This window comes from Haemaphysalis longicornis, unplaced genomic scaffold (assembly GCF_048455015.1).
Source record: "Haemaphysalis longicornis isolate Haplotype H1 unplaced genomic scaffold, Haemaphysalis longicornis Haplotype H1 scaffold_2, whole genome shotgun sequence".
Lineage (NCBI taxonomy): Eukaryota > Metazoa > Arthropoda > Arachnida > Ixodida > Ixodidae > Haemaphysalis > Haemaphysalis longicornis.
The window spans coordinates 75,217,190-75,229,530 of NW_027526295.1; the positions used below are offsets into that span (position 1 = coordinate 75,217,190).

A 12,341-nucleotide genomic window follows, 5' to 3' on the forward strand; every position below is an offset into this window, starting at 1 on the left:
TCCAAAGGCTAGTTTTTTCAAGCTGAATGAGGCTGTATTTCATTCATTCATTCCATCTTTACTTCCTCTTTGAACAGCTGTTCAAACAGCTTGACGGGGCCTTGACCCCCTTTTCGTTGACAGCTTAGCGGAGAGAGCTTAGGTTGACACGTACAATTTCGAAAACATATTGTATACTACCACTTCATGCAATAACACGGAAAGTGAGGTTCTTTCACTTAACAAAACAACAACAACAACAACAACACAGAAAAAGTACAAAATTCACAACTTGTGCTCACAAAACCATCTAATGTTGAGGTTTGCATTACATAAGAGGTCAAAGTTTTCTTGAACTAGCTTATTTAACAGAACAAGCAATGTGTACCGTAAAGATTGTTGAACATACCTAGTAAGCGTGTGGTGTCGGAACTACCCATCTCTCCATGTGACGTGTTTGTCGAACATGGGTGTTTTGTCGCAGTTTAGCTAGCGAGACTAGCACGTTTTCATTGCACTGCACAAATCGTTTGTAGGTTACCAACAGCCTGTAATTATACAAAGAGTGCACTGAAAGAATGTCATACTTCAAAAAAAGCTTTTAAAAATAGTGGGAGAAGGAAGTGAATGTTGGCTATGTAGCGAACAGCTCTTTTTAGTAATAGACGTAGCTTTGACAAATTAGCACGCCCGTCTTGCACCACACTTAGTGGAAAAGCTTTTATTATACATTACTGTAAGTGGTTGTGCACCGCTGTGCAAGACCAGCAGTTGGATGGCAAAGGGAATTTCTTTTCACAAGTTACCTGTCGCTTTGGTACGTGCGCAGTGGCTAAAAAGGAAGATATATCTCGAAGATGACTACATTTCTCACTGAAGCATAGACAGGGGTTGGGCTCCGACATCCCACTTCGCCTGCTGATTTAATCTTGCAGCCACCTCGAAAAGCTATCACTAGTGTGGCTCACATGCTTCTGAAAGAGTCACACCCATTAAAGAAGTTCACATTTCTAATGCCACCTCCACTAATGAAAAACCCTCCGTTTTCATGCAAAAATGACGGGGATCCATGCACAAAAAGGCCTGGTTGTAGCTGCTCGCAAACAAATTCACGGGGCCCTTTCTTGACAAACCTCACACGTGGATCGACGGACCTTCATGCAAAACGAAAATTTGATAACATAAAGTCGAAGATGAGAAATATTCCAAAAGATTTAATAAGCAGAAATTTTCAAAAATAGAATATGCCAGTCCAGCAGATGGATATAATACCGGGGCAGTTTATTTGCGCACATTTGTGTTTGCATGGCTAAGCGCCAGAACTGAACTGACAGGTTCGTTCTAGGTACCGTACCGATCGGTACTGAATGGCACGATTGCTACGTTTCATGCCAGTAGTCACAGCTCACACTTTAAGCAAAGCAGATCTGGTGAACTTGAGGTTTAAATTTCCCGCCCTTTAATGGGAAACGCCATCCCTAACCAGCTACTTCTCGGCACGCTGGCTCCTGTAGGAGCTGCCTAGCTGGCTGCGTACAACAGTCGTTAACAGTCGTTAACAGGAAACAAAGCTCGAAAACACGCATTGTTGCCAACTACGTAAACAGAATGCACAGGTATAGTCAAACAGCGGGTGAAAAAACTGTTGCTGTTCAGTGCAAGGCTAGGGAAAAATATTGGGCATTGTTTTGCGTAAAATCGTCTTTTTTTTTTTCAATTTCAGCACATCTCTCTCTTTTTTTTTAAGTGTAAGGCTTTGGAAAAGTGTTGGGCATGCATTATGGATAACCGCGTAATCAGTTATTTTAGATTTTTGTTTGAGTACTTCCCCATTTGAAATTTGCTTCAAGTATTGAGAAATATAAAACATTTCACACCAAGTAGTCTACTTCCAGCTTCTCGGGTTTCTCGAACGGTAAAATTGACGCTCTTACAGTTCAAAGTCTTCGATTTGTACAAATAAGACCACAAAATTACTAGGGGTGTGCGAATATCATTTTTTTAATTTCGAAGCGAATTCGAATAATAAAAACAAAGTTCGAATCGAATCGAATATTTTTCGAATATTTTTCGAATACGAATACTTATTTTTTTTTGTAAAATTAATGTTTTTACCATCTAGAGACACAAAAACTGCAGCTTTATTGCACAACAAATCACACAAAGTAAAATTAGGAAATACACAATACCATTGCACTGAACAGGTTAAGGTCGGCACTCACTTAAATGTTAACATGGAGAAAGGTTAACTGCTCGACATGTTCGGGGAGCAGTGACAACCTCCTGCTCGTCACCACTTTACCAGATACCGAAAACAGCCGCTCACTTGAGAGACTAGTAGCTGGCATGCCCGAGCCCGTGCACATTGCTGCGCGCTGATACAGTAAAATCTTGATGATACTAATCTCGCGGGACTGCGAAAAATATTCGTATCATCCGAAATTCGTATGAACCAACACAGACCAAAAAATTTAGCGCTGAAAAAAATTTTCGTTTATTTCTTTTCCTACTTTCGCGTGAAGAAATTCGTGATTTTTTCTGCTTTTTTTAACCCCCGTGTCGCAAAGCAGTCCTTTCTGGAGCACGTAAAGCTTCGCGCTCGTCTCCTCGCTCGCTGTGCCCAAGCTCGCTACGCGCCGCAACAGCCAAGCGTGAACCGCATGGTGCGTTTTTGCACGCGATTCGCTCACCTCGGCTCTGCGAGCGCTGTATTTTCACGCCCACATCGACGATTTCGCGCCCGCGGTAGCGCCTACCTCGGTCAGAAAATGACGCACGACGCGCGCGGCAGAATGGAGGAGCCTGACTACTTGCGATGAGATCGAGACAGCCGGCTTGGCTCCGCCGGAGATGGTTAGGCTTAGCACCCCGGCAAATATTTTATGGGCGCTTTCACTCGGCGCGGATGATGTTTTATAGTACCGTTTTCGCATGTATTATCAGCTCCTTTACCGCACAAGCAACTTCGTGTCTCCCTTGAGCCGCATTTTAAAGAGCGCTTAGAAGCGGTCGCACGAGCGCCCGCGCCACTTCGCGGTTGGAGCCGACGCCATGTTGACGCCGCCGGCCGCGCCGCGCGCAGCGTGGGAGTGGTTTCGCGGCGGTGTCAGCGCGTTGGGCGTGCGCAGAGCGTTTTCGCGAGCAGAAAACAACAGCCCGGCCGTTTCTGTAGAAAGAGTGACAAACAGGGGAGCGAGAGCCGTCACTTGCTCGTTCGGCAGTCGGGTGCCTCTCCGGCTCGTTCGTATCTTCCGCCGAGCCGCGCAGGTCCGTTCGTAACAGCCGAAATTTTTCCCATTGCAAACGATGCAATTTAGCCGGGACTTTTCGGAAATTCGTATCATCCCGAAATTCGCCACCCCAGAATCGTATAATCGAGAGTCCACTGTAAATAAACACCGATACAGACACGCTCTGAATTTTTTTTTTTTTTTTTAGTTTTGGGTGGTTCGAATATTTCAAACAATAAAAGTGTCGTTTGAATCGAATCGAATACCAAAAAATTCGAATCGAATATTCGAATTTTCGAATATTCGCACACCCCTAAAAATTACAAATAATATTGCATACAGCTTCACCTTGCTGGAAGGCATGCCCCTCATCTACTTCCCCCTCAAGGCCGAGACATTATGGTGGCTTTCTTGCATGACATCGCAGCTATGCGGAGAAGCCAAATGCGCCAAAAGAGAAAAATATTTAAAATAATAAATCTTTTAGCAAAAGTGTCCCACAACTTGAAAGTGAGATAAACCCAGGGCTCAAGTGTTGATTCTGCTGAACAGATTCATTCGATTCAATTTTCCTTTTCCTTTCTATTTTTCACCTGAGGGAACTTAGTGGAACTGGTAGAGTGTTTGTTCAGTCGTGGAGCATTTGTTATTGAAGGAAGGCTTTGTTCAGTCCAGGCTCAAGTCTATGGTGCACACTTTGCATGGTGGCACTGGTGGCCAGCAAAGCAGGAGACTTCTCATCTTGTGCCAGTGATACCCTACGAGGACGCAGAGTCTGTCCCTGGCATTCTTCGTTCTCACTACGTGGCCCAGGCAGCAAACTTAGCCTGCACTAGCCACCATGCTTTATAAAAACCACACCACCTTCCAGGGACGCTTTTCCGCTCGCAATGGCTGGGGCCAGTCGGTGAGGACGGACTGGCAATCCAAAGGCAAGTTCTGTCGGTCAGCACCAACACAGATCACGGACGTGAGCCTCTTGGTGCATCCACGCTGACAGCTAGTGAATCAGAGGCAATGCCAGACCCCTGGGCCACCTTGCTCAAACAAACAGCTGAAGCCTAGCCTGTGCACCCCAAAAGTGCACAGGCTAGGCTTCAGAGCAGTATTAACGAAGACTATAGGGACAGAGTGTACCTAGCTACACAAGGCCGGTGCCTCTAGGGAAGAGCAGGAAATGCGCCGCAAAACTGCTTGTTGGTGTCGCCAGTGTCCGACAAGCGTTTATTTCAAAGCATGATCAAAACAGTTCAAGAAATGTGGCCTATCAAAATGCGTATTTGAGCCCTGTCACGAATCTGTTACGATGAGCCACCACATGAAGTAGACGGTTGTGAATTGGCTTCGGGTTCATCGTCATAGACTCGGATGCAATGAGCACTCCAGTCACTGCCTGCCAGCTATGTTACACTGTGGTTGCAAGAACCCGCTCTTTCTAACCTACCGGCTGCGCCACAAATTCCATCGAGTGAACCACTGCGCCCGTGACATGAAAAAAAGTACGAAACAGTATAATTCCTGCTGTAAGCTCGGCAGCTGTTGATATCGCGCATGCTTGTACGAGCAAAACACCTTCACTACTCGAGCCAAATGCGCAACTACAGCACAACTGTAAAGGACCGGGAGACGTAACCGCCACCCTCGAGAATAGTGAAGGAAAGCCGGGAAAGCTGGTTGCTCATTGTAAGTGCCATTTTATTTAACGCTCACGGGCAGAGGGATTGCAGACTTAACATTTCACTCTAATGTATACTTTCATTATCACAACAAGCTTCATTCTGAATGCGTAATTGTTGTTCCCAAGTTAATGAGCCTGATTTTATGACAATCTTTTGCTCCGCCCTTTCCGTGCCACTTTCTGTAGCTGCTGCACCGACAGCTGATGCAGCAGGCAATCTCCCACTCCCTCCAGCACAGCACGCCCCTTTCGGAAAGGAGTGGAGGGCCAACTCTCCCATGCCGCACGCAGCGGCGAAAGAGGCCGGCCCCGACTTTCAATGAAATGGCCGATCAAGTCGTCATAAGCATGGATCGTAGGTCTGCGAACTAGACTGCTCGGGGCCTGCTAGTTTGAAGTCTTAGCGCACTCTTATTGAGAGTCTCATTCACTGTCTTATATGTTTCTGGAAAGCGTTTAGTAGCCTAGGGAAGTTTAGACCCCGAAATAGTCGGCCAATATATCAGACTGCACCCAGCTGGTCTTATTAGGCTTGGAAGCAGGCCCTGGTCTTTTATACTGAAAGCCTCTCTGCAATGGCCAGAATCTCACGCGACTTGACAGCTTCTTCCAACACTAGTACAGCAGTGTGGAACGTCAAAGCAATAGTGTTGGAATGTCATCTTTTTTGTATTTTTTTTTTTCATATACTCCTTACAAATAAAAGGAATGGTCCCTGATCCACACAGAAAAGCAGCTCTACAGAAGAGGCAAAAGACAAGGGGACGCTGTTCTCCCGATCTCACCATGCCTGGAAGAAGAGAGAGGAGAGGTTGTAGGCTCTCCCTGAGCCGTGGACAGAGTCCCCCAGCAGGCCCGCCTTCTGGCTTGACAGTTCTCCTCCTGCATCACATCATAGGCAGTGCATAAACCACACCTGCCCAGACTGTGTCGTGCTGGGGACGGCTTTACCTTTACTATGCTTTGGAGACTACGTCTGATTGTGACAAAGTTTGTGACAAAGTGATCACTTCAACGTTTGAAATGGGCATTCAAAATGGTTCTTTGCCCCCTGGTGAAACCAAAGTTTAATAATGAGCTGTAAAATTAGTTCCAGGTGGTGCATCAAAAAACTGCTTGTCTTATTGCATTCACCAGGGTTCATAGTAGGGGAAAATGCAGAGATTACAGTTATACGGCTAGAACTGTTTCATCTGTTGTTCCTGCAAAAATGGCTAATCACATCTAGTTACTTTGGGAACTAAAATTGACTGACAAAAAGTAGCGGCATGTTTGAAATCAGTGGAAAAAAAGGAGCAAGCTTGCTGGCAAGTTCCACAGAGTTTACTTCAGTGTCCCCCCTTAATTAAACCACGGCATGCTGCAGTGTGAGAGGTAGAACAGTCCCTAACTGTGCACAATCATGCAGACCAGGCAAAATAAGAAGAGGCTGAGGTACTCGCTAGAGATTGGAGCCGTGTTTCTGCGCACGCCTCCATTGCGAATGAGCAGTGAGATCGCATTACTGAGGGGCAGAACTAAATGCCCTCACAGAGATTAAGATGACCAGACAGAAAGTGAGCTAGGGAGGTCCTTTTCAGCATCCATTCAGTATTAAAAGTATTGTATGAGGTTGCACTCAGCTTCATTTTGTTCGAGCCACGTTCCCAGCGCGGTCTTGCTCACACACTTAGTGAAGGAGACTAGAGAGCTGTCAAGCAAGGGGCGTTTCAAATGGGCCCTGCCGCACACTGGAGGTGGCTGGGCCATGATCCGTACCGCTCATAAAAGCATTCCCCAGTTACGTCATGTCAGAAAACTAGCAGCTACTGTTACAAGTTTCAATACACAGCTTGTAACAATTATTGCGAAGAAGTACTAATGTCACGGCTTTTGCATTCCTGCAAAAAAATGCCATAGATACTAGGCCTAATCGACATAGTAACTTCTCGTTTTAATGTAAGCAAGCAAGGCAACGAGGCAAAAATTTACATTCAGGTTTCCGTGGACATTGCTCATTTTACAGATACCAGGAATGTAAAGAAAAAAGCTGCTCATCAAATGCTCGACTTGGCTGAGGTGACCTGTGCTCTTTGTGGGGATCCTGACGCCCAGGCCATTGCGCGATCACTGGGTTTGTGCCATCACGCGGCGCTTTTCCCCTCTCTCCTCCGAAATTCCGGCTCGTCTTGGCGCCACTGCGTAGAGCCGAGCCGTCTCTCAAACTCTTGCGTGAGGTGAAGCCTGCAGAGACCGTTGCGGCGATAAAACACTGTCACGCAGCGGGCGCTCCGCCCTGGTAGCGGAGCTAACCTCACCTCATTGGTCCGTTTGAACGGTGCCCGAACCCGACCCTCGCCGGGAGGCGAACGCGCGCCCTGCGCGGGGGTCCGTTCGGGGAGACGCTTCCAGGACGCCGAAGGCGTTGGCCGAAGGTATGTGACGCTTTCTTTACCAGCCGGCGGCAACTCTGTTGCGCCGGCGAAAGCCCACCAGCCCTTCCGGCTGCGGCCCTTGCCCAAGGCTGCTCCTGTTGTCCCTACTGTGACAAGTGTGTGGCGCCCCCCATCCCTGATATTCGTTGGCCGCTAAGTTCAGTGGCCCCACCAGGCTCGGTGGGCAACCTTGTGTGTGGCCGGGCAATAAACACCTCCGAGGACGGCTGCTCGGGGGTCAGTCACCGTCACCACCAGCACGCTGCATGTCGTCTCTCGGCTGGAGGGTACCCCTACCCTCCCAGGTTCACGAACGCGGGACTAAATCGTGACACTGGCGACGAGGGAAGAAGCCCGCGGAGCGGCCGAAGCCACCATGAACGCCGCCACCGAGAACGCCGAGACACCGCCCCCTCAAGCCAGCCGCCATTACGCCATGCCGCTGTACGGGAGGCTCGAGCCGTTCGAGGGTGAAGGGTCCGCCTGGCCGGTCTACGAGGAGCAAGTCGGCGTGTTTTTCCGGGCGAACGACACACCCGAGGCAAAACAGCGCGACATCTTCCTGGCCAGCTGCGGGACCCGCGTCTTCGCTCTCCTGCTCGACCTGCTCAAGCCGGCCACGCCGCACGACAAGTCGCTGGGTGAGCTGCTCGCGACGCTACGCTCGCACTACAGCCCGGCTCCGTCGACGTTAATGGAGCGTTTTCGCTTCAATAACCGGAGCCGCCGAGACGGAGAGACGCTCGGGCAGTTCGTCGCAGCGCTGCGAGGGTTGGCGAGCGGCTGCGCCTTCGGGGAGCAGCTCGACTCGCTGCTCCGGGACCGTTTCGTCTGCGGCATCAACGACCCCGCCATGCAGACGCGACTCCTGGAGCTTCCCGACCCCTCGTTGGACGACGCCGTGAAGGCAGCGCTGGCGATGGAGGCAGCGGCCAAGGACGCGGGCGAGATAGCGCGTGCGGCCGGCTCACCGTCGGCGGAGGCGGCGGTGAACAAGATGGCGGCACGGCATGGCAGGTGCGTTCGCTGCGGTGGTGACCACCCCCCTTCACAGTGCCAGTTCGCGGAAGCGGAGTGCTTCGCGTGCGGACGAACTGGGCACATTGCTCGGGCGTGCCGAGGGGGGACGACGGCGGACGGACGGAAGCAGCAGCCGGCGCCGAGCACAGGTTCCGCGCCAGCCCACGGCCGAGGGAGTCGGCGCAAGGGTAGGCGGCGGGGGCGTGCGGCAGCAGCTAGGCTTCACGCCGTGGCCGAAGACCCGCAGATTTTCGACATGTGGCACGCGGGCACAGTGCATCCGTCGGTGCCACCATACATGCTGACCGTCGAAGTCTGCGGGCGCCCCATCTCCATGGAGCTGGACACAGGGGCCAGTGTGTCGGTCATGGCCGGGAAAGCCTTCAAGCGCACCTTCCCTGGCGTGGCCGTCGAGGCGTCGGGCGTCATGCTGCGCAGCTACTCCGGACAGCTCGCCCAAGTCGAGGGTCAAGCCCAGGTCAGCGTCCGCCTTGGCGACAGGGAGGCCACCCTTCCCCTGTACCTGACCAAGGGGCCGTCACCGACGCTGCTGGGCCGGAACTGGATCCAGGCGTTGGGCGTGAGGCTGCCGGAGTACCAGGAAGCAGTGCATGCAGTGGCAGACGTCCCCGGCCTCCTGACCAAGTTCGAGGCCCTGTTCCAGCCCGGGGTGGGCACATTCACCGGCACGGCGGCAAGCATTCATGTTCCAGAGGGAGCCAAGCCCCGGTTTTTCAAGCCGCGCCCGCTGCCATTCGCCTTGAAGGACGGGGTCACCCAGGAGCTGCAACGGCTGCAGCGAGACGAGATCCTGGTGCCCGTCAAATCTTCGGAGTGGGCTGCTCCCATCGTGCCAGTCCTGAAGCAAGACGGCAGTGTAAGGATCTGCGGGGACTTCAAGGTCACCATCAACCCCGTCGCTACGGTCGAGAAGTACCCGCTGCCACGCATTGAAGATCTCTGGTCGGCACTGTCCGGGGGACAGAAGTTCACCAAGCTCGACCTCAGAGATGCGTACCAGCAGCTGGTGCTCCAGGAGTCGTCCCGGAAGTATGTCACCATTTCGACAACGCTGGGACTCTTCCAGTACACGCGCCTACCGTTCGGCGTGGCCTCAGCTCCTGCCATTTTCCAGAGAGAGATGGACAACCTGTTCAGGGGCATGAGGCACGTGGCGGTGTACTTGGACGACATCCTGGTGACCGGTACCGACGACGAAGACCACCTGCAGAACCTACACAACGTCCTGGCACGACTGCAGGATGCCGGGCTGAAGCTCAAGCTGGAGAAGTGCGTGTTCTTGGCCCCCAGCGTTGAGTACCTGGGCCATATCATTTCCCAGGCAGGCCTAGCCCCGGCACCCCGCAAGGTTGAGGCGGTGCTCAAGGCGCCCAAGCCCCAGAACAAGAAGGAGCTGCAGAGCTACCTGGGCCTGGTAAACTTCTACAGGAGCTTCCTGCCGAACCTGTCATCGCATCTGCAGCCGCTGCATCTTCTGCTTCGAGATGGACAGCAGTGGGCCTGGGAGAAGGAGCAGGACTTGGCCTTCCAGCGCAGCAAGGAGCTCATCACCAAGGCTCCGGTGCTGGTGCACTTCGATCCGGCCAAGCCTGTCGTCCTGACCGTAGATGCGTCACCGTACGGCGTGGGAGCCGTCCTGGCCCACCGGGAGAAGGATGGCCAGGAACGCCCTGTATCGTTTGCGTCCCGTCGGCTTCATGCGGCAGAGCAGCGTTACAGCCAGCTGGACAAAGAAGGCCTGGCCCTCATGTTCGGGGTCGAGCGCTTCCACCAGTACCTGTGGGGCCGGAAGTTTGAGGCGGTCACGGACCACAAGCCGCTGCTGGGACTGCTGGGGCCTGACAAGGCGGTTCCAGTGCAGGCATCGCCTAGAGTGGTGCGCTGGGCCTTGAGGCTCGCGGCCTACAGCTACCGGCTGGTCTACCGTCCGGGAAAGGACCTGGCACCTGCTGACGCCCTGAGCCGACTGCCCCTGCCGGAGGTGCCTGCTGCAGTTCCTGAACCTGCCGAAGTGTTCATGCTGGAGCACGCTTACCCGGAGGTGCTGTCCAGGTCGGCAGTGTCGCAGGCGACCAGCCGGGACCCAGTCCTGTCGCAGGTGGTCAAGGCGGTGTCCCGAGGGGAGGAGTTGGCTGAGCGCACGTACAGCCACAAAGCCGGCGAGCTGAGCCTGCAGCAGGGCTGCCTGCTGTGGGGCTCCAGGGTGGTGATTCCGCAGAGCCTGCGGTCCAGGGTCCTGCAGTTGCTGCACGCGGGTCATCCAGGCGTGGAGAAGACCAAGATGGTGGCCCGGTCCCACGTTTGGTGGCCTGGCCTGGACCAGGACATTGCTCACATGGTGCAGAGCTGCCAAGTCTGCCAGGGGAACCAGCGAGCCTCGCGCCATGTGGAGATCACCCCCTGGCCGTTCCCGGAGAGACCCTGGTCCCGCCTGCACGTGGACTTCGGGGGCCCCTTCAAGGGCCACTACTTCCTGGTGGTGGTGGACGCCTTCTCCAAGTGGGTGGAAGTACTGCCAGTCACCACTCCCTCGGCAGGAGCAACCATTGCGGCGCTGCGGCAAGTCTTCGCTGCCCAGGGGTTGCCGGACGTCATCGTGTCCGACAACGGTCCCGCTTTCGCCAGCGAGGAGTACCTGGCCTGGCTGACGAAGAACGGAATCCGTCGGATGATGGTTCCGCCGTACCACCCTGCGTCGAATGGTGCTGCCGAGCGGGTGGTGCAAACGGTGAAAGACAAGCTGAAAAAGAGCCAGGCTGGGGATTTCCGGGCACAGGTTGCCCGGTTCCTCTTCCAGTACCGGACCACACCCCACGACGTCACGGGCCGTGCCCCCTGTGAGCTGCTGTTGGGCCGGATGGTGAAGACACCGTTGGACGTGTTACACCCAGACCTCCGGTCCACAGCGCTCCTGAAGCAGCTGAAGCAGAAGCTGGCGGCTGACCGAGGTTGCCGTCCTGGGCCCTTGCCGGAGTCTGGGACTCCGGTCTTCGCCAGGAATTTCCGGCCTGGTCCACGCTGGTCTGCCGGGCACGTGGTCTCTCCTGCCAGTGCATCGTCACTGCTCGTTCGCATGTCGGATGGGACCGCGTGGCACCGGCACGCTGACCACGTGAGGCCTCGCCTGGCGACCCCAGCCGCCCCTTCAGGAAGCCAGCAGGCAGGGGAGCCAACCTCACCGACCACTGCCAGCACAGCACCAGGGGCTGGTGCTACTTGCACAACTGTGGCGCCACCTGCAAGCCCGGGGCCACCTGCAAGGCCGACAGCTGGTGCGAGTGTGACCCAGGCAGCACCTAATGCTGCCACAACGGTTTCGACACCTGTGCTCCGGCGGAGTGAGAGACAGCGGAGACCGCCGAACCGTTACTCGCCGGGGTGACAGGTGTTGTTTGGTGTTTGTGTAGGACAAACAAACTTGGGGGTGAGGGGTGTGACAAGTGTGTGGCGCCCCCCATCCCTGATATTCGTTGGCCGCTAAGTTCAGTGGCCCCACCAGGCTCGGTGGGCAACCTTGTGTGTGGCCGGGCAATAAACACCTCCGAGGACGGCTGCTCGGGGGTCAGTCACCGTCACCACCAGCACGCTGCATGTCGTCTCTCGGCTGGAGGGTACCCCTACCCTCCCAGGTTCACGAACGCGGGACTAAATCGTGACACCTACGCTTGCATATAGTAAGGCCGTACCTACCACTCGACGAACACGCCGTGCGGTACGCGCCTGTGAGCGAATGGGCCCCGTCTCCCTCGCTGCTGCGAGCCGATCCGGCCAGCACGGCGATGCGCGCGCGCACAACGTGCGAGCACCCCGGAATTTGCCCTGACAGAAGAGCCCACTGGCTCTGCGCCGACGAAACGTGCGCACTTGCGCGTGGCGCCCCATCGCCCCTTTCACCTAACGGGAAGTACGTACCTGTACTGTAAATTGTGTAATTGGGACTGTAAAATATGTGACTAGAATGTTAGTATAAAATAAACGTCTTCCCTCCGTACCCTGGGC

At 53.9% G+C, this 12,341-nt stretch overlaps 1 protein-coding gene across 1 annotated transcript in view; it reads right to left on the reverse strand.

The window, feature by feature from the left end:
• The window catches only part of LOC144168082 (tRNA (uracil-5-)-methyltransferase homolog B-like), a 40,205-nt gene that overhangs the window by 25,197 nt on the left and 2,667 nt on the right, over positions 1-12,341 (reverse strand). Inside the window, exon 4 of the mRNA XM_077697161.1 lies at positions 5,673-5,769. Within this exon, the coding sequence (XP_077553287.1) occupies positions 5,673-5,769 (97 nt within the window). The remainder of the gene's footprint in view (positions 1-5,672; positions 5,770-12,341) is intronic.